At 48.5% G+C, this 25157-nt stretch overlaps 11 protein-coding genes across 11 annotated transcripts; 5 read left to right on the top strand and 6 right to left on the bottom strand.

Moving 5' to 3' along the window:
• Window positions 1-221: 221 nt before the first annotated feature.
• On the top strand, window positions 222-4683 carry N7503_002425 (uncharacterized protein; the record flags this gene model as incomplete). The annotated part of the gene is made up of 2 exons (XM_057061972.1): window positions 222-4069; window positions 4125-4683. The coding sequence occupies 2 exons, from the start codon at window positions 222-224 to the stop codon at window positions 4681-4683; spliced, it is 4407 nt and encodes a 1468-aa protein (XP_056925934.1).
• Window positions 4684-5271: 588 nt separating this feature from the next.
• N7503_002424 (3-deoxy-7-phosphoheptulonate synthase class II) lies at window positions 5272-6948 on the bottom strand (the record flags this gene model as incomplete). Its single annotated transcript, XM_057061971.1, has 6 exons — window positions 5272-6319; window positions 6376-6427; window positions 6484-6576; window positions 6630-6693; window positions 6749-6858; window positions 6927-6948. The coding sequence occupies 6 exons, from the start codon at window positions 6946-6948 to the stop codon at window positions 5272-5274; spliced, it is 1389 nt and encodes a 462-aa protein (XP_056925933.1).
• Window positions 6949-7306: 358 nt separating this feature from the next.
• N7503_002423 (huntingtin-interacting protein K) lies at window positions 7307-7776 on the top strand (the record flags this gene model as incomplete). The annotated part of the gene is made up of 2 exons (XM_057061970.1): window positions 7307-7615; window positions 7672-7776. 2 exons carry the CDS (start codon window positions 7307-7309, stop codon window positions 7774-7776), a joined length of 414 nt encoding a protein of 137 aa, XP_056925932.1.
• Window positions 7777-8239: 463 nt separating this feature from the next.
• Window positions 8240-10209, bottom strand: N7503_002422 (putative MFS multidrug transporter; the record flags this gene model as incomplete). The annotated part of the gene is made up of 3 exons (XM_057061969.1): window positions 8240-9160; window positions 9212-9458; window positions 9512-10209. The coding sequence occupies 3 exons, from the start codon at window positions 10207-10209 to the stop codon at window positions 8240-8242; spliced, it is 1866 nt and encodes a 621-aa protein (XP_056925931.1).
• An 802-nt stretch (window positions 10210-11011) lies between these two features.
• Window positions 11012-12424, bottom strand: N7503_002421 (uncharacterized protein; the record flags this gene model as incomplete). The annotated part of the gene is made up of 4 exons (XM_057061968.1): window positions 11012-12082; window positions 12143-12171; window positions 12234-12277; window positions 12336-12424. 4 exons carry the CDS (start codon window positions 12422-12424, stop codon window positions 11012-11014), a joined length of 1233 nt encoding a protein of 410 aa, XP_056925930.1.
• A 1089-nt stretch (window positions 12425-13513) lies between these two features.
• On the bottom strand, window positions 13514-15442 carry N7503_002420 (uncharacterized protein; the record flags this gene model as incomplete). The annotated part of the gene is made up of 9 exons (XM_057061967.1): window positions 13514-13645; window positions 13697-13879; window positions 13942-14610; window positions 14659-14790; window positions 14843-14872; window positions 14926-14940; window positions 14989-15195; window positions 15247-15324; window positions 15380-15442. The coding sequence occupies 9 exons, from the start codon at window positions 15440-15442 to the stop codon at window positions 13514-13516; spliced, it is 1509 nt and encodes a 502-aa protein (XP_056925929.1).
• Window positions 15443-16078: 636 nt separating this feature from the next.
• On the bottom strand, window positions 16079-17203 carry N7503_002419 (Gfo/Idh/MocA family protein; the record flags this gene model as incomplete). The annotated part of the gene is made up of 1 exon (XM_057061966.1): window positions 16079-17203. The coding sequence occupies one exon, from the start codon at window positions 17201-17203 to the stop codon at window positions 16079-16081; it is 1125 nt and encodes a 374-aa protein (XP_056925928.1).
• A 187-nt stretch (window positions 17204-17390) lies between these two features.
• On the top strand, window positions 17391-18353 carry N7503_002418 (shikimate dehydrogenase family protein; the record flags this gene model as incomplete). Its single annotated transcript, XM_057061965.1, has 1 exon — window positions 17391-18353. The coding sequence occupies one exon, from the start codon at window positions 17391-17393 to the stop codon at window positions 18351-18353; it is 963 nt and encodes a 320-aa protein (XP_056925927.1).
• Window positions 18354-18837: 484 nt separating this feature from the next.
• Window positions 18838-20336, top strand: N7503_002417 (uncharacterized protein; the record flags this gene model as incomplete). Its single annotated transcript, XM_057061964.1, has 8 exons — window positions 18838-18864; window positions 18938-19079; window positions 19132-19505; window positions 19561-19629; window positions 19690-19804; window positions 19855-20023; window positions 20078-20117; window positions 20169-20336. The coding sequence occupies 8 exons, from the start codon at window positions 18838-18840 to the stop codon at window positions 20334-20336; spliced, it is 1104 nt and encodes a 367-aa protein (XP_056925926.1).
• A 598-nt stretch (window positions 20337-20934) lies between these two features.
• N7503_002416 (sugar phosphate isomerase/epimerase family protein) lies at window positions 20935-22150 on the top strand (the record flags this gene model as incomplete). The annotated part of the gene is made up of 4 exons (XM_057061963.1): window positions 20935-21294; window positions 21351-21937; window positions 21994-22067; window positions 22137-22150. The coding sequence occupies 4 exons, from the start codon at window positions 20935-20937 to the stop codon at window positions 22148-22150; spliced, it is 1035 nt and encodes a 344-aa protein (XP_056925925.1).
• Window positions 22151-22423: 273 nt separating this feature from the next.
• N7503_002415 (putative choline transport protein) lies at window positions 22424-24186 on the bottom strand (the record flags this gene model as incomplete). Its single annotated transcript, XM_057061962.1, has 3 exons — window positions 22424-23280; window positions 23335-23963; window positions 24023-24186. The coding sequence occupies 3 exons, from the start codon at window positions 24184-24186 to the stop codon at window positions 22424-22426; spliced, it is 1650 nt and encodes a 549-aa protein (XP_056925924.1).
• Window positions 24187-25157: the final 971 nt, after the last annotated feature.

Raw genomic sequence — 25157 nt, 5'->3', positions numbered from 1 at the left:
GGTTACTATGGTAACCATGCGGGTCACAGCTTCATCCAAACACGCTCCACCACAATCTATTTTGCCTTGCAGCTTAATGCATTCCGGACATTACCCGCGACCCGCGACCACTTGACACAGACCCGCCATGAGTGCAAGGCTGTGCCCACATCCTTAGCCGACCATATCAATACCACTTCGACACGCGACACGACTTTTGATCAGATCATAACATCGCCACCATGGCACGCGCGGCCGTCCTCCCACCGTCCCCCGTCAAACGGGGCGCTCGGGCAGCGCCTCGAACGGCATTGAACAAAACGGCCAAAGCAAAACCTACCGAGGTCAGGAAACGGCCCCCCGTCACGGCAGCCTATGACTCGGACGACACAGACGACGAACTGGGAATGATGATGAAGGAGCCAGAGCAGGTCGCTCGCCCGCGAGGTAGACCTGCTGGAGGTTCAGCGACCAGAGCCACTGCCGCATCTCGAGGAAGGAACGTGACACCGGCCTCTGCTCCCGAGGAACCCAATGACCAAGCGACTAGCAAGGCCGAACCCAAGAAACGAGTTGGAAGACCGAGAAAGACCCAAGCCGCAGAGCCCGCCGCCAAGGTTGAGACAGCTCCCAAGACCCGCGGACGACCAAAGGCGAGCACAACGAAGACTGCTACGGCGACGCGTAAGACAACCCGAGCAGTGGCTGAGGCGGAGGCGCCTGTCGAAGCTGCAGGCCCCAAGAACATTTTCATTTCGACCAATTCAACAAACATGCGTTCGAACTTATTACGTGGCCCTGCGAAGAAGAAGACCGTCACTTTTGAAGATGTATCAGGGTCCGAATCGGAGGACTTTGAGGAGCCCGCAGCGCCTACCGTTGGACGCAAGAAGGCTCCTGCAAAGGGGGCTGCTGGCAAGGCTGGCCTTAAGGCTACACCAGTTCGTAAAAATGCCACAGGAACCACCCGTGGGCGCAAGCCTGCGGCAGCTAAGAAGAATGCAACAAAACCTCTTTCACCCAAGAAGGATACACAGGTGGCCAAGTCAACCAAGTCACTTTCAGCTTATGCTAGCTCTGATGGTGAAGATGATGAATTGAGCGCCGTCAAGAACGATCTCAATAGCCCGGTCAAGCTCATTATTCATTCCCCTATGAAGCATGCTGCTGAATCTGCCGGCCTAAGCTCCCCTGTGCGCAAAATAAATTTCACCCCCAAGAAAGCTTCGAGCCTGATTGACGAGAATGGCGAACCGAAGCTCCCAACACCAAAACACGGACCAACAAACACTGGTTTAAGCTCACCAGTCCGGAGAATCAATTTCACTCCCAACCGCAGCCAACAGACCTTCACTGACAATGACCACTTGGCGCTCCCACCCGGAAAGGCCGTTGACTTCAGCGACTCGGTGTTCATGTCCAGCCCTGCTAGACGACCAGAGCAATCATCACCATTCAGATTCTCATTCAGAGACTCGACAAACCGTGGTGCTCTCTTTCGAGATGACTCGAACGCTACGCCAGCCTTTGACCTTTCACATGGGCCAGCTTCACCATTGAAGATGTCCCCCAGAAAGGGCCACTTGGGCGCCTCGTTTTCTCAATCGCCAGCTAAGACTACGACTCCATCATTCCAAGCTCGCTCTTCCTTCATACAAAGTCCAGCTAAGAGAATTCCTTCTCCCTTCAAAGGGTCTATCTTTTCTGCCAAATCTTCCGTGCACGAGTCAGCCACGCCATCTGGCGACAATGCCCTCAATGCATCTCTCTTTGAGTCCATCAACAAGCGCCTGTCCTCCCACCAAGAGGAAGAGGAGCCGGCCGTGGACGAGGATCTGGAGATGGTGGAGGAAGTTGCTCGTGATATCTTTGGTATTGAATTGCAGTCTTCAAGCAGAACTCCCACTCAGTCCCCCTCACCACCACAAGTTCTAGAGACTGAGGAATTACCCGAAGCCCCTGCATTTGAAGACACTGTTGCTGAGACTGCTGTGATGAATCAAGCGGAAGAGACGGACATTGACGAGAAGATCGAACAGCTTGAAGAGGAAATTGGACGCGAGCCATATGAATTTGGAACGTTCTGTTTCAACACCATGGAAGATCTACAGGAACCGTTCAAAAACCTTCCTACAGAGGACGTTGCTGAGTCTAATGTGTATTTCAACGATGTCGATTCTGTCGACCAAGTGGACGAGAGTGACGGAGAAGACGAATTGGAGACCGATTTTGTGATGCAATCTACCGAGCCCGCCGATGAGCCCTCCCTTTCTTCGCCAGCGCATGAAGTTGAGCACTCTGTGCGTGCTAGCCCTTCCGAGTCACCTCTCGATTTGGCCGTCTTTGAGGAATCTGCCCTCGGAGAGCCCGAATCACCAACGCCTGTTCGAGTTATTCACAAGGTTGAGAAAATCGAAGAACACGAACAAGATGAACGAGAACAAAGTGAAGAAGATAAAGATGAGCAATATAATCGTGATGAAGTTACTCGCGTTGTTCACAACTCATATGATGAACAAGAGCTCAAGAGCGAGGAAATTGAGCAAGATGATTGTGATGAAGTTGCGAGCGTTATTCACTACCCAAATGATGAGCAAGAGCCCGAGAGCGAAGAGGATGAGTTGGTTGACGATGAGCAGATTCTTGTCCCATCTGAAGCTCCTGTTGCGGCGTTGCCCCAACCTCAATCACCGTACGAAATGCAGGACCGTGAAGAAAGTCCGCTTTCAAGAATGGGATCTGTCACTCCACGCGGACCAACTCCCTTAGCGGATGAGGCTACCCCCCTGTCCCTGCCGGGAAGTGCCAAGTCTCACAATCAGCTTTTCAATATCAACAACACCGATGAGCGTATGGATGTAATGAACAGCCCTGAGGAAACAACCCAACTCGACATTCCTACTCCCGCTCCACCAAGCCTCTCTGGCACTCCGACTGTTAAAAGCCGGCGAAGTTCTGGATTCAATGTCAAACTGGGATTCACCCCATTGGCAAGCAAGCTCGGCCGCTGGGAAACCAACACTCCATCCCAGGAAAAACCAGCACGTCCCCGTCGACGAGGCGTTTTTTCTCTTGTTGGCCCGCTGGAGCGATCTGCTGAGACCCACATTCCGGACGAAGGCGATGTTTCTTACCCTGATCTCTCGCGTCCCTCTCTTGCAAACACACCGCGTCTCTTCTCGGAACTGCCTCTCCAAGACTGGAATGATGATACTTGCTTAACATCTAGGCATAAGTCGCCTGCAAAGCTCTCTTCAGCGCACGAGGACTATGATTTGATTGATTCGCCCAGCGGAAGCGACATTTTTGAAGACCTTGAGCCCGTCATCCCTGAACACCTTCGACCTCGCGAGAGCCTGCCCCACGAGCCAACTGAAGATCAAGAACAAGACGAATCGGATGAGGACAAAGAAAACTCTCCCGCCCCTTGCCCCTTGCCAGCCACCCCGATGAAAGTGGCACCAGCGCACCAGCGCACCTTCCACACGGTGTCAAAGGTGCCTTTGAAAGCCGAGGGAGAAGTTTCTCCTTTGAAGATACCTCGTAAGCGTGGTCATTCACTATCACACACCTCGCCCACCCGCTCATCACCACGGATTCGCAATTCTATCTTCCCCTCTCGCACCGACAGCGTTCCTACCTTTTCTCCCAGAAAGGAGGTACAGGTTCCCCGGAGCCCCAGTCCGAAACGTCGTTGTAGCGAATCTCGACGATCTAGCTCAAGAATTTCATCTATGGCGCCGGTCAGAAGTCCCTCTGTCGCGAGCAGCCCCGGCAAGTCTCCTCGCCGCAAGGCCAGCCCCAAAAAGTTAGCTCTTCGCGGTGCAGTGGTGTACGTCGATGTTCACACTACCGAAGGTGAAGATGCCTCAGGGATCTTCATTGAGCTTTTGCAACAGATGGGAGCCCGTTGCTTCAAGTCATGGTCTTGGAACCCCAGAGCTAGCATGTCCCCTGTTGATGGAGTAGACCCGGTCGCCAAGGTCGGTATCACTCACGTCGTCTACAAGGACGGCGGTCTGCGGACATTGGAGAAAGTCAAGCAAGCTGCCGGCCTCGTCAAATGCGTGGGCGTTGGCTGGGTTCTCGAGTAAGTCATTGTTCTATTTTGTTGATTTTCAACACGTACTAACCCTGTCACCTAGCTGCGAGAGAGAAGGCAAATGGGTCGACGAGACCCCCTACGCGATCGACCGCTCTATCATTCCACGAGGTGGCGCCAAACGCCGCAAAAGCATGGAGCCCCGTGCCTTGAGTAACATCAACGGCACCCTCGTGCGTGTCGCCGAGCCTTCCACTTCCTCTGCCAGCGGTCGTCGCTGCGGCGCTGATCAGGGCGCAATCGAAGGATTCCGCAAGATCACACCCCCAACTCCTGTTGTTGAACCATCAACTCCGACTCAGCAGTCTTCTTCTTATCGCTCCCAAGTCCCGCAGACACCGGGCTACAACTTTTCCAACCTGGATGCCATTGGCATGTCCCCAGCCACCCCTTACTTCCTCTCAAACCGCGCACAGTTGGTCCAGCAGTCGTGCCCGCCCAAGCAGAGTGGTCGTGGCTTGTTCCCAGAGAGCAAGCCGGCGCTGAGCTTCGAGGAAGAAGATGACCAAGGCTCTAGACGTCAGCAACGCGCTCGCATGGAGGCCGCGCGGCGCAAGAGTCATTTCTTCAAGCCTGCTGTTGCAAGCCCGCTTGCACGATGATTTATTCATTCATGAACCTTTGTAGATACCATTTTCCCTTTGCTGTACATATGGGGCATTATCTTTGATTGGCGTTCTTGCTTTGCTTTATTCTATTTCAAGATCGATGTGAAATGCTGAATTGTGCATTTCTTGAATACCAATGAATCTTCTCATTATTCTCTTGCCATATTAAGGACACATTGATGAGGCACATTGATGGAGTTAGAGTGGCCATGGGCTCCACTACATCAGTAATTCCATGATTTCATCCTGATATTGGAAAAGCGTACGAGCGAAGGTGTGTGAGAAACGCCTTTTGTGCCTCTGAAATGTTGGTTCTTAGAGCCATGAGGCGAGAGCCGTATGCCATGTCCCACTTCTGCTCGGTAAACTTTTAAATTGACCAGCCCATATGTTCTTCCAGACAAATACATTTATTATTTGTTGATCAAACTGCCTAAATAACATTGAACACTCAGAAGATAGAGAATAGTGCTAGACGAAAGCTGAAATCTTCTATTAAATAGAACACTGAAACCGAAATGAAATTTTTGCATAAACCCGAGACACCTATACTAGCCCAGGTCATGTATTAGGTCAGACTACTCAATTATCTTCTTCCTCCCGGTAGAACCCAGCAACAAGGAAAGCAAGCTCAAGCGCCTGCTTCTCGTTCAAACGAGGATCACAGAAAGTAGTGTACCGCTCCCCAAGTCCATCCTCCGTTAACCCAGCTGCACCGCCCACACACTCCGTAACAGCCTCACCGGTCAACTCAAGATGCATACCACCAAGGAAAGATCCGGCCGCACGATGAATCTCCAATGCCTGTCGTAGCTCCGCAAGGATATCGGTGAAATGCCTAGTCTTGACACCAGAAGGCGTGGCCTGTGTATTCCCATGCATGGGATCGCATTGCCAGACGGGAATATGGCCGGACGCCTGCACAGCAGCGATATGACCAGGAAGGTACTGGGCGATCTTGCCCGCACCATACCGCGAGATCAGCGTAACTTTACCAATTTCTTTTGTAGGGTTCACAACGTCGAGGAGTCGGACTAGATCATCCGCCACCATGCTAGGCCCGATCTTGATACCAATTGGATTGGCAATCCCACGGAAGAATTCCACGTGAGCTCCGTCCAGCTGGCGGGTGCGGTCGCCGATCCACAGGAAATGAGCGGAGGTCGCGTAAAAGCCGGATGTTGGCTGCTGAGCGGTTGCCCCGGTGTGCTTTCGTTCAATAGGGTTGCGTAGGAGCCGGGTGAGCGTCTGCTCGTATTCTAGAGATAGACCTTCGTGACTGGTGAAGATGTCGGCTGTCGTGACGCCGCGGTCTTTATCGATACCGACTGTGCGCATGAAGCGCAGTGCATCCTTGACGGCGCTCACGATCTTGCTGTATTGCTCTTTGATTGAAGGGGTGATGACGTGACCGAGACCCCAGTCTAATGGGGAGTGCAGGTCAGCCAAGCCTGAGGACAATGAGGCGCGGAGGTAGTTTAGTGTTGCCGCGGAGTGGAAGTATGCTGAGACCAGGCGGGATGGGTCAGGTTGTCTAGATGCGACATCTGCCTCGAAGCCATTAATATTGTCACCCCGGAAGGAGGGCATTTCCACACCGTTCACAACCTCTGTAGGGCTTGAACGTGGCCTGAAGTGAGGATTCATTAGCTGGCCCACACAATTATTATTTATATTATGACGAACTTTGCAAATTGGCCCGCAATTCGAGCAATACGGATGACGGGCTTATTAGCTCCTGTATTGACGTTAGCATCTGGGCTTTTCAAAGCCTTCTAGAGAAGTAGTCCGTACCCCAGATAAGAACTAGACTCATTTGTAGCAGCAGCTTGACTTTGGCTTCGATCATGTCCTGGTTGCAGTAGTCGAACAACTCCGCACAGTCGCCTGCAGATATGCCAATTAGACATGCACACAATCAAGACAAATTGATCACATACCTCCCTGCAAGACAAATGCTTTTCCCAGCGCAACATCCCTTAAGCTAGCCTTAAGATTGTTGATCTTGATACATGTCAGTATTATAACCATTGAGCAATGGCCGAAGCATTGTACGTACTTCTTGGGTGGTGACTAGCGGTGGGAGCTTCTGCAACTTCTCTAGCGCATCCTGAACACCCTTTGTATCTTCATAGACAACATCCTGTTTGATGGGCTTGGTAGTCCACGCTGTAATTGATCAGCTAAAAGCCATGATATATGCGTAATAAAGTCATCAAGAAAGAATGATCACATACAACTGGGGCTCCAATCCGTCATAATGCCGGGATGACCGATAACCCCACCTAACCAATGTGGGACAGGGACAATGAGCGGAGAAAGGGAGCGAGGCCAAACAACGCTCTGATAAGCTCGAATACCAATGAATCCAGAGATGAAAATTTCCAGGGGATTCAGCACCACGTCAGCAAATTAAAACAACAAAGAGCAGAAAAAGCAAACGTAGACAAAGCGTAACCTTAGCAAACGCGCTTATTCACGGAACCCGGTGAGTCAGATGTATGCCTTGTTGCACAGGCAACAACTTATGTCATTTGTTATCATATCTCCGCTTATCAGCGAAGCTTGACCACTACTCTACTCTAAGCTTGCTATAGCTCTACAATTGTCTATCACCATGTCCGACCCCATTCCATCTGCAAGTGCAGATCACGAAGGGCTGGAGCATCCACATCCAGCCAACGCCGAGGACCGAAAAGCCGCCGCTGCACTCTCCTCCCTCCATACCAATGAAATCGGCGCCACCGCTAGCCCCACCCGGGCTCCATCTAGTGCAGACCAGGAAGCTTTGGGTAAAGCTATGAGCCGGCTCGAGATTGCTTCAGGACATCACGCGGGAAAGAAGCAGCCTGGGGAGACTCTGAATAATGGAGTGGAAGTGAAAAAGAAGGCGGTTAAGATTTCGGCAGCGGATGTCACATTCTTGGTATGTGTATGAGGAATCGGGGTTGAGTTTCGGGCTGGGCTGATAAATTAATCTAGGTGGATCAGTTAGACTTGTCCAAGAACAAGGCGACGGAGTTACTGAAGTCTAGTGAGGGGGATGTCACTCTTGCTTTGAGAGCTTTCATCACACCGTCTTTTTAGAAAGTACGTTGACTAGTGCATCAAAGGATAAAGCACAACGAGTGGTTGAGCGGGGAAGAAAAAGGTTGGATATCCATTTATTGTTATATGGTCTCAAGACAACTCCTTATGAATATATGATTAGCGGATGAACGGAAACGAATACATGGAGGACGCATTTTGCGGCCAGCTTTGCACTGGCTAATTGGATATGCTTAAGTTAGCTGCAATGGCCTAGGAAGAACAACCTCCGAATGCTTCGTGGCTATAGACTTAAATTGTCCAAAAAGCCTTGTCGATATCTACGTTTAAGTAGACAAATAATAGGGTCTTCGGATAGGTATCCGAGAAGATAGGCTATCTCATTTGTATCGTCAATAATCATGTATGTCCTCAACCTTGGAAAAAATTGGCTGTAGCAAAAATCAAAGTCTAGATTTTGAACGCCATGTCAAAATATATTTCCGCAATGTCCAAAATTCCATCATCGCTCTTCTCCTTCTTCCACCTCATCCGCCACAGGCTTAGGTCGTTCAATTCCCTTGCCCTCATATATAGTCCAAAGCACCATATATCCGATCAGAGCTTCCGCTGCCAAAGCCCACCAAATAGCTCCTACCATGTTGTGCATAAGACCCAGGCCAAGACCCCAGCCGCCGAGAAGTGGGCCCAAGGTACGAGCAGCACTAGAGATACTTTGCGCAATACCATGCACCGTGCCGAGAATAGTGGAGTCAGTGACACAGTTATTGACAAGGATGATGGCAGCAGGGAGCACAAATGTGCGGGAAATGACTTGCAAAGACACGACAAAGGTGAAGGAAGGCCAGACAATGTAGGGAACACGAGGCAGGACCACAAGGAAAGGCATCAATAAGTACGCAATGGGCGAAAGAGGAAGGAAGGTACGGAACGAGGTAAGTGTTCCCAGCTTTCCTTGGATGCGAGGGTATAAGAATATTTGCAGCGGGAGACCAATGAAGCCAATGATAGCAGTGGCAAGGCCTACTCGGGCAGATGGCAGACCTAGTCCTCCACTGAAGTGGAAGAAGCCTGTGCGGGAGTCTTCAGGGGCACGGGGAGTAGGTAGGAACACGAAGGTCATAGAGTTGAAGGCACTGGTATGGAATGCGAGCAGAAAATGGGTCAGGAGAGTCAAGACCACATTGCGTGTGAAGATTTGTCGGAATCCTGCTCGTTTACGTGGAACCTGAGGTGGCTGCGAGCGTGCACGAACTGGACTCGATGGTGCTGACCACTCCGTGTTTTCGTCCAGATACATAGAGGCATCTTGACCAGAGCGGGTAAGGGGACTGTAGTGTAAGGGGCGCCTGGCAAAGGCGCGAACTATTCTCTTTCCGAGTTCGCGGCCCCAATCTCTGCGATGACGTGCGATTTCATGGGACTATGTTTAGATTAGCATTTGTCGTGTAGTATGCTTGGGAATATCACACACCTCGTCGAGACCAAAGAAAATCGCAAGGGACGACATAAAGATGAAACAAGCACTCAGTAGATTCGGCAGGGCATACGGCCAATGCTTCATCCACCATACTCCATTTTCACCCCCAAATAAGGAACCCGGGCCAAAAAGCCAGGGCAGACTCTGGACAGGATCTGCCAGTGTTCCTCCTAAGACGGGACCGATAATGACACCAATATTGAAGCACATTGGAAGAAGCAAAAATGCTCGTGATTGGTACCTGCCCGACATATTAGTATCGAAGTGATTAGCTATAGAAGGTGAAAAACCTACTTTTTCTCCACGACAATCTCGGAGATCATTGTGCGCATAACACCTTGATTGCTGTTCAACATACCACCCAGTGTGCGAAATATGATTGCAGTAGTAAATGACCGGGAAAAGCCAAATCCAAGTGCAGAGATACAAGTACCAAACAAGCCGATCAAGAGAACTCTCTTGCGGCCCATCCATCCTGCATCGGCCAGCCGACCCCACCATACAGCAGTGAGGAACTGAGCAGCTGTGAAGCTACCCTGTAGCATACCAGCCTGCGCCGAGATGGTCGAGTCTGGTAACGACGGGTCAAACGACTTCAGCTGATAGAACATGTATGCCTGCAGCGAGGTCTGGGTGAGCGGCTCAGACAGCCGCGCCATTGTCAAAATAGCCAACTGGCCTTTCTTGGGCAGCGAGCTCCATGTCACCGGCTTCTCTTCTGCTAACTCTTGTTCTGGGGCGGGCAAGGTGACATGGTCTGTGTCGCTTTCATCGATCGACGGGAAGCGGCGGTGGCTTGTGTGAATCGGGGCGGGTGCAGAGCGACGAATATTCTGACTGTCAAGAAAGGGTGTAGCGGTGCTTTCATCGTCATCGCTATCACTATCACTAGGTATATCTGTTGACGAGAGCTCAGAGTGTTGTGAGGACCGAATGACGTCTGTATGGTCGGGGTGGGATTGGCCCACAGGCTCGGGTGGAGGATGCCCCATCAGCCAAGACCTGGGGGGAAGAGGGGCACGCGAGCCGGTGTAACGATGGAAACCGCCGAATGTGCAGTTGATAGGATAAGTGTAGATCACACTACAGTGTTCGGGAAGATCACTTTAGTTGTAAACAGTTTGATATGTATCTAGAAGGCTGCTATGGGAAAGAGCAAAAAATATGCAAAGAATACGAAGAAATTTCCCACACTGACACCATATCTGGCCCACCCGATGCCGGAGAGAGTGCCGACTTAACCGCTGCAGGATATCCTCCTAACCAATCCATGAACTCTAGCAGATATGTACTTGACTATATTCAGGCCTTTTCTGATTGAGTGAATCTTTCACAGATATATTCATTCACAGGTATACCATCGATATGTAGCAAAAGAATGGAATCAAACAGGAACAAAAAAGCGATGTGCGCCGACCGGGATTCGAACCCGGGCCGCGACCTGAACTCATATTCAGAATGGGAGGGACGCATCGTAACCACTTGACCATCGGCGCCACTTTTACCAGATATCCACTTTAATGTACGCTAGGACAACCCTCACAGTATCCCGAAATGGCATAGCGTCAAGCGAACCATGGCTTCAGGTGGAGACAATCCCAATGAGTATATCATAATAATATCGATGGAGATAGCTAAGTCCTTGTAATATCAATAACAGGCCGAGTGTATCATCTCAATAAGCATTTCCTCGAAAAAGTGCGCTGTCTGGCATCAGCCCCCGCGAAGTATGAGAACTAACCAGAACAGATATCCGATTAGGGAGTTTCAACCTGTCGTTATGCACGTGAATGATCAAGTAGCCTTGTTCCTCTGGTCAAGGTGCCACAGCTTGGGCTGTGTGCTCTCATATGTTGTCATTGAATCTGGGCTCATTGGCCTCGGTTCCTCGATATCTCCAAAATTATTATCATTTTTGTTCCACTGCTCAAGTGGATGTGCTTCCACTCGATGCAAATCCTCCATGAAATCGTTGGATTCGTGGGTTATGGCTTCTTGGCTGAATCTATGAGTCTCACCATGCCGTGTAGGATGCCCCTTCTTGTGTGGTTTCTTGAAAATTGGGCGAACGAAGTTCAGAGCTCGTGGAATGGAGAAAGAAGGGCGGGACCCGGACTGTGAGGAGCCGTTGTTCTCTTTGTTCTGGATGTTGGGACCTTGTCCTCGCTGGCCTCGGTTGCTGTTATAGGAGAATGTCTTCAGTCCAAAGATCTTTCGTAGCAGTGGCCACCAGCACATCAGATTTGCCACATAGATAGCGGTGCTGGCTTCTCGAATGTACCAGATTTGGTAGGTAGTGGTGAGAGGTGATGCAAAGTTGAAATATTTGTTCAGAATGGCAGCAATAATTGTAAAAAGACCTAAGCTCATCACACCGAGGAGAAGAATCTTGCGGTGTTTCTTGAGTTGAGCTCTGATAAGGAGGGGGATTGGAATGGCGAACATCACTGCATCGGATGAAATGTTGAACACAGCTTGAGTGATCGAGTAACGCTGATAAGTGGCGCATTGCATGTTCTTCACCGGCATGGCCCAGTACTGGGAGAAGGGCCGACAATAAACAGCATAGTAGCAAACCATAATAACCACGAACCCCAGGGCCACATAAATTGACAGGATCTTAATGTAGAGGTTGGAGCGCAAGCTCTGGGTAAGCCTCCAATAAAAAATCAACATGCATGTCTTGACTCCCCATGTTGAGAAAAGCATGCACTGCTCCAGCCCAATGACGATTTTGCTTCCGTAAATTCGATCGCGGACCTCTTGTGGATCTGATAATACTTGGTCATAATCCTTCGGGTCCATGAGATTGGTTGCGTAGCGCGAGGATATTTGAATCAACACCAGGAGAGTAGTATAAACCATCTGCCAAAGTTGACAGTAATCAGTCAACCGATTCATTTATCCTTGAAGTGGTCGACTCACAAAGGTTGCTGTCATTACATAGTCGTCCCCTGTATGACAGATCGTAATCAGCGCTAATCTCCATGAACCCCATAACAGTTGGTTGACATACAGAGCAAACGTTTGATCGACCCATTGGCGATGGTCCGGGAAATCCTTGGTTGGATGAGTATAGCGCTCCTTGCGACATGAAACACTATATCAGAGTACGTACATTCTTCCGCCATAAATCACAACGCCTATACTCCAAAAGACGACTGCTTCCACAAGCAGCTGGTGAGGTGTCGGTGATACGTTCCCCATTGTGAGGGAGGGAGCGATAATCGCTCCCTGGACAAACGGCCTCAAGACCTGTGTGAATCAAAGCTCAAGTATGCCATAGGCGACGTGACAAGGAGGCTATAACTGGGCAGTCCAAAATGAGAAGATAGATGTCAAAATCTCTCCAACATTACTCCAAAATTAATAACGAAATGATTGGTTTCCCGGATGGAGGTAGGCGAGATGCACTATGGAAGCGGAGGTGGTTCGGAACAATCACTCCGCTGCACTCAAGGAACAACATTAGGCTCAAGTGCACTATGGAAATAGAATAAGTCCAATCAAGGACAGGAATTTAACGTCATGCATCCTTGACTGCAATATGTCATGCCCGGGGCTGGGGACTAGGTGACAAGCAAGGAGAGATGGGTTGGCAACGCAAGGGGGCATGTCGACCCAGATCGATGGCAGTTCGCAATGGAATGCAGATCAGCGTTGAACAGAACACTTTGTAACTTGCAAAGCCAAATCCCTCCGTCGTACTCCGTGAAACACCAATTTTTAACCACGCTCCTCGGCTGCCTTTCTCGACTTTTTATCCATAACGGCCTAATCATACTGGTCGGTTTGCCATAAGGCAATATGCAGGATATTCTTGGACGGTCACATCACGTAAGACAGAAGCAAATCGTCAAAGTCTCAATTCGCTAGCACGGTGGCTCCTAGTGGACTGGTTTCACAGTCGCAATACGAGCGCAATGATCTGCGACTCCTCGAGGAGCAACATTGTTATTGATGACAGGTCAAATCCTGCGAATACGCAGATGGTGAGGTGCAACTTCATTGAATTGCTATCTACCTGCAAGGTGGTTCTAGCCAAAGCTAGTAGCTCCGTCAAATAATCCCTAGTGACACCGAAGGATCTATGGCTTGAATATTGGGTTTGACGCGATACCCGAGAGGAAAATAGGGAGATTGCAACAAACGAACTACATTCCAAAGCGTTATAACTTCACACTCATTTAAGGTTCATGATTTTTTTTCTTCTCTCTTTTAACGGTCGGGTATGCTCCATTCATATCGGGATCACAGGTTTGAAGGTCTCATCGAAATTTTCTCCTCGTGCAGCGACTAGGCCGCGTTCTCGACTTGCTGCATGCCAGGTTTCTCATCTTCACCGCGGTCTGCGTGATTCAGGCGATTAAGCACCGCTTCATCTTGGGTGAAAAGTGCGTCCACTTCTTCGAGAGTCTTATTGGTCGGCTGTTTACCTGTCAGTTTCGGTCTCTGAAGATAGATATCCGGTATACTCACGTCTGGGCACATGAAATAAACGAATACAAAGGCCACAACATTGAAGACGAGAGGCCAAATCCAAATTCTCGCGCCAACTGTCTCAAGCCCAATACCACCCGCAAAAACAGTTATGAATGTGAATAGGAATACTCCTAGGATTCCAGCTGCGGATCCAATGTGACGGTACCGAAGCGGGGCAATCTGTCAGTTTCACGTCAGTATTCACGTCCTTTATAGCATTGATTGCGCAGATTGGTCTATACCTCCGGTCCATACAGCCACGGGCATCCCACCCAGCCCCAGCCATATACAAACAAGTAGGGAAACATGACTGCCACTGCAGTCCATTGGGTTGCTGTAGTTTTCTTCTTAATCATGTTGAGCACGACAAAGATTAGCATGCAACACGTCCCTATGCCAGATGAAATCAACATAATTCGTCGGCGTCCAATGCGCTCAATGGTCACAATGCAAAGTGTGGAACCAAACCATTGAACTGTCAACGAGATTGCCGCCAACAAAGAGGCCATAAAATTTGATAACCCGACATCTTCGAAAATTTGGGTCATATAGTAGATCAATATGTTGATACCCATTGATTGTTGGATAGCGAGAATGATGAATGAAATTCGCACTCGCCGACCGACACGAAGTGGTGTATTATCCCAGATTAAACTCAGGAGTGTCAGGCGGTTGCTTGATTCTTCTTCCACTTCGAAATTTTCCATGATACTTGCTTTGAGAACTCGGATTTCTTCAAGATCATTACTATTGTTGATGCCTGTACGATAGACACCGTAGATTCGAGAGAGTGTTTTGTCGCCTTCGTCAATCCGGTCTCGTGCGTAGTACCATCTTGGTGTGTCAGGTAAAAATACCATGGTCGCTCCAGATAGAGTTGCTAGAATGCTTTGAATAGCGACAGGAAATCGCTGAATATGAATCAGCAAGTTGCAAGTGATGAAGTCGTAGCAACCTACCCAGGAAACTTGATTTGTCATTCTCGTGAAGCCGAATGTCACCCAGTAAGAGAGCGCAACGCCGAAGATTAAGGATGAACAATTAATGGCAACCTCAGGACCACGTCCTCCGGCATCGATACTCATTTCTGACTGTCAAATTCGTTAGGTCAACTCCAGGTGCGGATGGCGCGTAGATATTTACCATATACATCGGAACGTTGCACGTAATGAACTATCAGTTTGTTAGAGGTGGTCTCATCTGGTCATCTGACGGATCACTCTTACTGCAATGCCAAATCCCTGACACTCATTAGCACGAAGCTCTGTTTCATTCATATCTCGACTTACAGCAAGAACTCTCGCCACGATGATCTGTGGGACGGAGAATGATGCAGCCTGAACCGCCCCTCCAATGACAATAAGAGCATTGCCAATAATGATGCAATTTCGTCGACCAAGAGGCATCCCAATAAGCATGACTACACATGCCATGAATGCCGCTGCTAGGGTATAGGAAGATGCAATCATAGGAATTGTTTCTGTTCCAGTCGGATTCTATAACCATGTCAGCACAATTCTAGGAAAAATCTCAATGCAGTAAAATACCCCGATAGCATTCAGAAAAGGAGTTGTCGATTGTACTCCACCAAGAACGCCGGCTTGATAACCCTCAATCATGAAGCCCTGTACATCTCTGTGAGTAATATACACATTTCACGGAACATGTACCAGCACTAACCACAGAGCAACTGAATCGAGAGAGTCGACGCAAGGTCTTGCCTTGGATATACTCTTCAAACATGACGAATGCACTTCGATTTGGTATAATGTACGTGTCAATCAGAATATTATCGGGAGTAAGGGAGGGATACCCCAGCTTTTATCTTATGGGGTTCCCAATATCCGTAGAAATGCGGGGGATTAGGCTTCGCTAGTTCAGATCTAGATTCACTTACAGTCTTGACGTCAAATCTAAGACCCTAATATTGTTGTTCTGATTGGTACGATCTCAAACCGGAGATTAATTCTGAATGCCGGACCGAATCCGGTGCATTCTTTAACTATATGGCGGGGGACAATCGATTTCCAATTACGATGGTAGATAGGAACACAATGCCCCTTTTGAGCAAATGTCTCAGAAAATGACTGACAGAAGAATAATATATTCTTTCTTAGTGTTCAGGCTTATATGGATTATAGGTCCGGGCCAAGCATATCAAATTACCGCTTCCTCACCTGCCAAAGTTCTGTAAGCAATAGCAGATGGGTCTGCTCACTTGAGCCCCTCCATTTCTGCTAGAATCTTTGAGGAGAAAAGAAGCTGATTAGACCAAACGTCAGTACAGAAGTTGTAAACTTCAACATTCTTAGAGCATCATGAATGACAGATAGGATCTCAATATTCATCAATTATCATGTCATCTCGATACTTCAATAGTCACAGGTCAATCGGAATGCCATCTCCTGCCTCCAAAGCACCAATTACTGCTTCGCACACTCTCACTGCATTTAAGCCATCCTCCCCTGAACATCTTGGCTTCTCCTTTTCAAGGCAGACTCGGGCCAAATGTTCTATCTGTTGCTGAAAAGGTACATCATCTGAAGAGCTTAGCTCCTCTTGGCGGATGGGGATATTCCATCCTACCTCTTTTCCTAGCTGCTTTGCATCACTGTAATCATAGCGCCAAAGTGTACCATCTGGCTCTGTCAAAGTTCCTTTAGTCCCCAGAATCCGATATGTATCCACTTTTACCGGAGCTGGTGGATAAAGAGGATTATCGCCCGTTGCAGCCTCCCACCCAAATGGACTCGCCACATTATCGCTGATTATGAAGGTCCCCACCACTCCATTGGCAAACTGAAGCATGACTGCCGCCCCCTCTTCGACTGGGTCGTCGCTTGGAACAATTTCATGGGAACGCTGGCTGGCGGTCTGCGTTGCCCAGACTCTCACAACATTCGATCCAGTCAGATAATGCAGAACGTCAATATCGTGAACGAAGTTCGTCCAAACAGGACCGCCTCCAGATTTGCGAGAGCATCGCCAGCTAGCTTCCTTGTAATAGCCATCATTCTTTTTGGCGGTCCATATTCCCGATATTGCGATGATTTTGCCGATTGTTCCATTATCAATCACTTGGCGGGCTGCTGCAAGTGACGGATGGAACCGACGGTGGTGGCCAACCAACAACGTGCAGGATTTGCTTTTTGCGAGTTGGAGAAACTTGTCTCCCGAGCTTGACTCGGTAGAGAAGGGCTTTTCAATCAATATGGCCTGAGGGAAGGCATAGTGTAGCACCTCCTCGGCTACACGAACGTGAAGACTAGAAGGTACACAAATGATGTATGCATCCGGGGCTCCAACCGAGGACCCGAGAAGATCTTGCACGGACGCGAAATGTGGCACAGAAAGCTTCAGAGCCAGTTGCTTTCCAGGAGGAAATGGGTCGATGAGAGCAACTAAAGAGCAGGTAGGAGAGGTTAGGAGGAATTTAGCATGAAAAGGGGCAATGGTTCCTCCGCCAACAAGGGCAACTGTCACTTTTCTGGATTGAAGATTCATAATGAATCACAAAATCAGGCTTCACTTATCATTTTGGAGATCATTAGTTACTTGATAATGATGTCGACCTAAATATGGGGGGCGTCGGTGCTTATAAAAACAGGCCGGTCCCCGCAAAGCACAAACCGTGGCGGTTCTTAAGCCATGGTCCCCCTCACATGTAATTTTCGGAAAATTGAGCAACAAAATGGACATTTTACGCAAATCCTACGAGTACGGCAAGTCGCCTCTAACTCCATCGTCGCTCTTGAGTTCGTCTAACGCGTTCTTGTTTGGCGGTAACATCTCTCGTTCACTGTCACCGCTCCTCCATGGAATCCTTTTTCGATCCGTGAATGCGTCATGGACATATCATCTCGCACAAACGACCGATAACAATGAGTTTCTAGCGAAGCTCGCCGATTTCAAATGTATTGGCGTGTCCATAACTATGCCCAACAAGGTCACATTCGGACCCCTTCTGGACGATTTGACTGAGGAAGCACGTGGCATCGGAGCGGTTAACACCGCCTTTGTTCGTCTTGACTCTACTGGAAAACGCCGGTGGGTTGGTACCAACACTGATTGTGTTGGGATTCGAGAAGCTATTCTTCAACATGACCCTCATGCCGTCTCGAAGGCAAAGGGACAACCGGCTATGGTGATTGGCGGAGGAGGAGCAGCACGCAGCGCCATCTATGCATTGTGGAAGTGGTTCTCTCCTTCTGAGATCTACATTGCGAACCGATTACAATCAGAGGTCGATGATATTGCCGACTTCTTCAGAAAAACAATGCCTGGCATCATGCTTCGGTACATTCCAGATGTTGATACCGCGCAGAACCTTCCTTCCCCGTCGATTGTCATCGGTACTACGCCTGATTATCCACCTTCTGAGCCAGGAGAGGTCCTATGTTGGGAGATAAGCGAGTGTATTCTGAGAAAGTCCAAGGGGGGATTGTTGGTGGACATGTGCTATATGCCATCGACTGAGACTCGACTTTTGTGTACGGCGAGGAAGGCTGGTTGGGCTGTGATTCGGGGTACAGAGGTACTTGTACGAGTATGTGTTGCTCAACAGGTTCTGTGGTTGGAAAGGGAATCGAACGAACGGGGAGTGGAAGAGGCCATGGCTGCTATTGCCATGCCAGATAGAAATGCTAAACTATAGTTTATGAATATACCCGTCCACTCACATCTTAGAAACTCTATGACTTGCAGCCTTCTTACAAAGCATACGGAATGTGATTTTGATTGTGATAGAAACAACCAATGTCAAATTGTGGGTTTTAGGAATAAGTGTTCGGGCGCTGCTCTCCAGCTGTACAAGGATTCTCCAATTTTTGCTCTGATAGTTCAAAGGGGAAAATGAACAGACAAAAAGTTAATTATTGATTGCCTTCTACTACATATTAGACCATGCGGCAATTTAGACCACCGAGTTGATAATATTCCGAGGACAGGGTTTACCCCAGAATCCCCGCACCCCGGAGACTAAAATATATGGCCGGCTCTAGCTCCAGAAACGGGGAAAGACCTCTCTCCTATCATGGTTCGACTATATAGCTTCTTCGAAGCAACGAAAAAGCTTTGAGAGGAAGTACAAATCGTCTCTCCCATTTTATTCCAGCACAACGTGTTTTCAATTCTGCGACATGGCTCACGCTGGCCCATTAGGACAGGTACGCACTTTCGCCGCCACTCTCCTTTATAGACTCCTTTATAGACCAATGCTGACGTTCAGCTACCAACAAGCCTATCACTCTCAAGATCTCGGGCAAGGTGATCAAAAACCGACTTTATCGCACTCCTCTCAGTGAATATGCTTCGACATACGACGAGAACAATGTTGAGAACTGCGGAAAGCCTCTTCCACGTTATGCCGAACTCTATCAAGGTGCGACCGATTTCCCGACCATGCTGATACTCCAAGCGACTGACCAGTTAAGAACTTGCGGACGGAGGCGCCGGTATGATCTGTACTGGCAATATCCCCATTCACCGCGATAACTTGGAAAACTACAACAATGCGGTTCTCGACATCAATAACCCTTGGGATGCGGTCGAGGCATTCCGTCCTGCTTGCAAGGCTGCAAAGTCTCGAGGCGCAATCTTCCTTCCGCAGCTGCAGTTTCCAGGTCGCCAAGTGCCTGAATTTCTGAATGCGAACCCAAAGTCTTCCTCTTCTGAGCATTTGGAGCCTTGCCTGAACAAAACGTATGGCAAGCCTTCGCCATTGACCAGAGCCGAGATCAAGGATTTGCAAAATAGATATGTCTGGGCTGCGGAAGTGCTGTTCAAGGCGGGGGCTGATGGTATCATTGTAAGCTTTGCTGACCCAAGTGGGATATTTCAGAATATGAGACTGACTATTGTAGCTGCATGCGAGTCACGGATATATCATGCAACAATTCCTATCGCCCTTGATCAACAAGCGAAATGATGAGGTACGCAATGATTTTTTATGAAGTTTCAGACTGGAATTAACCACAGAAACCTTATAACAGTACGGTGGAAGTTTGGAGAACCGCGCCCGATTTATTCTCGAGATCGTTAATGCGATCAAAGCCAAACTCCCATTGAACGAGTTCGTGATCGCTGCTAAGCTCAACTGTCAAGATTGTATGAGAAAATCTCCCCAGAGTCATGAAATTGTTCACTAATCTTAGCAGTCATCGCAGGAGGTGCTAGCTTCGCGGAACAGTGTGTCGTCATCAAGTGGCTCGAAGATACCGGTGTAGATTTCTTCGATATATCGGGTGGAACCTACGCATCCCCTGCATGGAGAGGCAACATTATGAAGGATCTAGCAGAGAGACCCTCCCAGAAAGAGAGAGGAAGGTAGGACGCACTGCAGAACATTCACATGGGATTCTTGATCACTGACCATTACAGCTACTTCATCGAATGGGCACAGGAAATGAAGAAAGTCTTGGTACGTCCCGCCATTGATAAGTTGATTAACAAAAGCTAACTTGTTGGATAGTCCCGCGCCGTTATTGGAACGACAGGTGGTTGGAGGGATAGTCACCGGATGTCGGAAGCTGTTGAAGGAGGCGATATTGATATGATCGGGCTTGGAAGGCCACTCCGTGAAGACCCAGAGTTTGTGAACAAAGTCCTTCGCGGTGAGGTCAGGAGGAGTAATCTTTGATATGCTTCAGATAACTCCTCACTGTGAACTCGTCGGTCAATAGCTACGAAATCGGAGCCTTAGAAGTTAGTAAAAGTCTACCATCCGTAAAAAAAGCCCATGTCTTGTCATGTGCGAATGTGAGCATATTTCATTACTTACAGCGATACAAGGCAGTTGGTGATCCTAAAGCAGCTAATAAAAGTATGTCTAAAGAATAGACTTAAGAATCCCTAGCCCATTCTATCCTAAATTGTATTCTACCGTGGATGGTAGTAGATGGCGGTCAAAAGCTCGCATGCCTCAGCACCCGTTCGTCAAAAGCTCGTTAACTTATTAGAAAGCGCTATCTCTGGGACTGTCTCTGTTTTATCTATATATATTTCGTGGCTGGTAGTCTTGGTAAAAATTCCGATGTCCATTACCTAAAACTCAGGATTCTTGTTCCCTCGGTTATACTCCAGATGCTCGTTCGTAACCCCGCCCGGTCTCCTAATTTATATACCGGCATCATAAACCGAAACGGCTCTTAACTAGAAACAAATTGTATTATTAGTGCACCTACAACAGTAGATCCATAACATACTGAAACACCTGACTCATTCCATTGCTCTCCAGAATGTCCACAATCAAAGTTGCGATAGCCACGAACTCGCTAGGCAAATCCGTCGCCGGCCACACAATCCACCGGAAACTAGAAGCAGCCAAATCTCACGGCTTTGATGGCGTCGAGGTTGCCTTTGAATGCCTCGATGCACACGCTGCTACATTGACCTCTCCAAAGACTCGCAACGACAAGCTCCGCGCAGCCGCATCGGATGTCTATTCAAAAGTAACGTCCCTCTCCCTTAGTCTAATTGCGCTGAATCCATTTCGAGATTACGATGGTCTGAGAAGTGCGCAGGAAGTCAATTCCCGATTGGAAGAAGCTGAGCTATGGTGTCAATTATGTCAGATCATGCGAATTCCGATCTTCCAGGTAACATTTGAATCAGCTTCTATGATATCTTAAAGCTCCAAGTTGACATTATCTAGATCTGCTCAGCACTATACCCCATTGAAGAATCGAGAATCACATCGGACCCGGTCGTCATAGCTGCCAATATGCGAAAGCTCGGCCTCCTAGCACAAAAATACAATCTTCGGGTTGGGTACGAGGCTCCTGCATGGGGGATCCACAAGAATACCTGGCAGCATATCCAAGAGGTTATTGATCTAGTCAATCTTCCTAATGTTGGACACTGCCTTGATACATTCCATATTGCATCAAGAGAAGCTGGAGATCCGTTTAATGCAACCTCGCCTGTGCGGAAGGATGGTCATCACAGACTTCAGAAGAGCTTGGATGAGTTGAAGCGAACTGTTGACCCCCAAAACATTGTCTACCTGCAGCTCAGTGATGCAATCGTGGCTGACCCGGAGCAGAAGGGGTACCCTGTGAAGGATTTGAAGCAACCCCCTTTTATGACCCAGTCGAGGAATTGTCGAATTTTTCCATGCGAGTCACATCTTGGTGGTACTCTGCCTGCCGTTGATGTAGCGAAGGCCATTTTCGATATTGGGTATAATGGCTGGGTATCTATGGAGGTCTTCCACACTGATATGTTTGATACACGAGTCTCGTGAGCCTTTCTACAGTTTCACCGTTGGAAGTATGATTTACTGATGATTTGTTTAGGGTTCCCGATGACTGGGCGAGACGGGGCATGGAATCTTGGCGACGGGTCATTGTTCGCTGTGGACTCAATCATCGTAAGTTCATGTGTGATCTGATCATACGTTTTAGGTAGATCGGAACATCACGAAACTAACATATTCTAGGAGCAAAGTTCTAATGAGGAATTCCCGGACACTGTTCAAATAGACGCGCGAAAAACCTTGAAGAAAATGAAGAACGGAGGAGCACGCATCGATTAAGCAGTATGTCTTTCAATATAAATTTGTATTATTTCGCTAAGGTGTTAGATTCGAAGGTTGCATTTCATCTCAAATCACCGGCGTCATTAAAGTATAAATACCATTGTGATTGAAATATTAAACATGAACGTGAAGTAAAAGAACGCAAAGACGATACAATAATTCATGAAGGGCCTTTTCCAGTACTCTCATTATCTCTTGAAAGCTGGGTGATCGTCAAGACGAGGCGCAGGCGACTCACTGGCCAAATCGATAAATGACCGTCGCCCTTCCTTACCACTTTGGAAAGCAGTCAATCTCTCTGCGGCCTCAAAGCTATACTGTGGGCCTTGGTATTCGCGTCTTCCTCTGAATAACCACCACATAGCTGTCAAGGCCATCAAGCCCACAATGATTACGCTAGTGTAATTCATATTTTTCACGGTGGCAGGCAAGACCAGCGGGAAACAGAAGAACACAACCGTAACCATAATGTAAAGCAATGCGGTGATATTGACTGCCATCCCTAGCTTCTGTCCCATATAGAAGGGTCCGGGAACCATGTTCCTGCGTCCAGAAAGAACATGCGGCAGGATTGCGCCAAGATAAGAAAGTGAACTCAACACGATGAATGAAGAGATTAGTGCCTGGAAGGCGGTGGTACTGCCGACGTATATGCATCCTAGACAGGTGACAAGTCCGCTCATGGCGACTGTTGCGCGAACTGGGCAATCGAGTGTTGGGTGGATTTGGGCAAAATAACTGGCAAAGGGTGTCGCGTTGTCGCGTGCAAGACTCCACCACATGCGACCACCTGTCACAAATGTGCCAATGAGTGTTGGGAATGTTGCTAGGAAAAGAACGGCAATGAGACCGATGGCACCGGCATTCGAGCCTGTAGCTTGTCGGTAGATCTCGGCAGTTGGGAAAAAACCGATGCTGCTGGTGTAGACAGCATCGAGGTCTTGAATTGAATAAAAGAGAGCGATCAGGTAGACGAAAGATGTTGTGAAGGCGGTTAGCATTTGGAGCATGATGCCTGTGGGGACCCTGGATTCAGGCTTGGGTACTGAGATCATGGTATTAGCTTTGTTTCATTAGTATGAGCCTGAGATTTCTATACCTTCTTCTGAGAGATGACTGATACAATCTGGTGTTCCGACTGCAAAGGCTGCGTTCAGTAGTCCCGTCATGAAACACACGCCATCTGACCATCCTCCAGTCTCGTTGTGGTACTCAACCCAGACCTGCGAGTTGCTTGAATATGTCTTCGGCATCACAACCAACACGATCACCGTGATCACCAATCCGCACATTGACAGAATCAACGCAATCCGGTTGATCAACGGGATAAACCGATTCCCGAAACAGACAATAGCACAGCACATCCAATTGACAATTTGAAACACGATGAAAACCTGCCATGAATTCCAGGTCATATCGGTGTGTTTGAGCAGGTACATTGCCACCGCCTCATTACCCAGCATGGAACTCATTGATGAGGCAGACAGCAGCCACGCACAAGCATTGAGATAACCAGTGAAGAACCCGGCCCCGCGACCACGATTTCGACTCAGCACCGAGGACCAGTAATATACACCCCCGGCTGACGGCATTGATGAAGCCAGCTCAGCCAGTGATGCGGAGATAGCTGTATAGAAGACGCTGACGAGAATAAGGCCATAGATAACTGCCATGGGACCACCATTTTTCAGCGCAGCTACAATTGTTCCACCGGTTGACGCCCAAGAGCTGCGATGGAGTCAGTTTCAGGTCTACAACCAAACACGGGGTTGACGGTGTTGACACACTTTGCGATCACAATACCTAGACTGGTCAAGCTCCACAGCCCAAAATTGCGCTTGAGCTCCTGCTTGTGCCCCAATGCGGCCTCTAAGCGCACAATATCAATCTCGCCCTTTGTCTTCAATGGTGTCACCCCATCGTGGTACTTTTCCGACTCTGTGAAGGCCATGGTGTCCTTCAAGATCAAGCAGAGGATCAAGATAGACGCATGGGGCGACTTCAAAGAGAAAGAAATGCGCACCGTGGAAAAGGGATGGAAATGATGGAATCAAAAAAACAAAAGATCAAATAGGAGGCATCGCGCTCGGGCGACCTGACGAATCTTTTCCCTGGTCATACAAAGCGAAGCGAGTTGCAACCCCAAGAATGCTTCATGCTAGGGACTGCCCATATGGCTTCCACGTGCATTACGCGATTTGGATAATACTACGAGAAGACAAGCAGGTTCTTTCTTTTTCTCTGAGGTCAGACCTCTCAAATTCCAGGATCGGTGGCCTACAGTCCCTGGGAAAGCCTGCGGGAGCTAAATCTGTGGATAATGGCAATAGACTATTTGCTCGAGCGCAGTGGCCTTGGCACAAAAGGGCGACGTAGATGGATTTCTCTACTGTATTGTGGCCGAACTGGGAATCAGATCTTGGGGATTGTGGCCTTCCAAGAATGTGAATTGAGTGGGGTGTTCGATGTATCGCAAATACATGCAAGGGGGATTGGCGCCAGCAAAGCCACGGATTTTAGCGTCAAGTTGAGTGTCGATCGAGCGATCTATAAACTATAGGCACTGAGCCCCTAGAGTATAGTCGATCATTAGGATAAACCAAAACCTGATGCAATCATAGCGTTCGTATCCTATCTCAAGGTTTTTCTGGTGTGTATGGTGTGGGGTTCCTATAGTGCAATCGGCCCCATCCCTGTATAGTGGCACCTCAGCATTCTTGTTCATTGGCTGCATGACATCCGATTTGCTGCATGTAGGTTCAGTCATTTATCATTTTTCCTGCGGCTCAAAGTTCAATAAAGTCAGGTAGCAAGCTTGATTTCCTTCAATGACAATAAATAACCAGCACTGCTGTTAAGTGCTAACACTGATTGGCAATCATCATATAATAATGTCAGAACTGTGAGGATGGTCACCAGTGA

The sequence above is a fragment of the Penicillium pulvis genome, assembly GCF_028828015.1.
Source record: "Penicillium pulvis strain IBT 33274 chromosome Unknown contig_12_segment0_segment0, whole genome shotgun sequence".
Lineage (NCBI taxonomy): Eukaryota > Fungi > Ascomycota > Eurotiomycetes > Eurotiales > Aspergillaceae > Penicillium > Penicillium pulvis.
The sequence above is the reverse complement of the archived record's forward strand: the minus strand, read 5'-3'. Positions and strand labels throughout refer to the sequence as shown.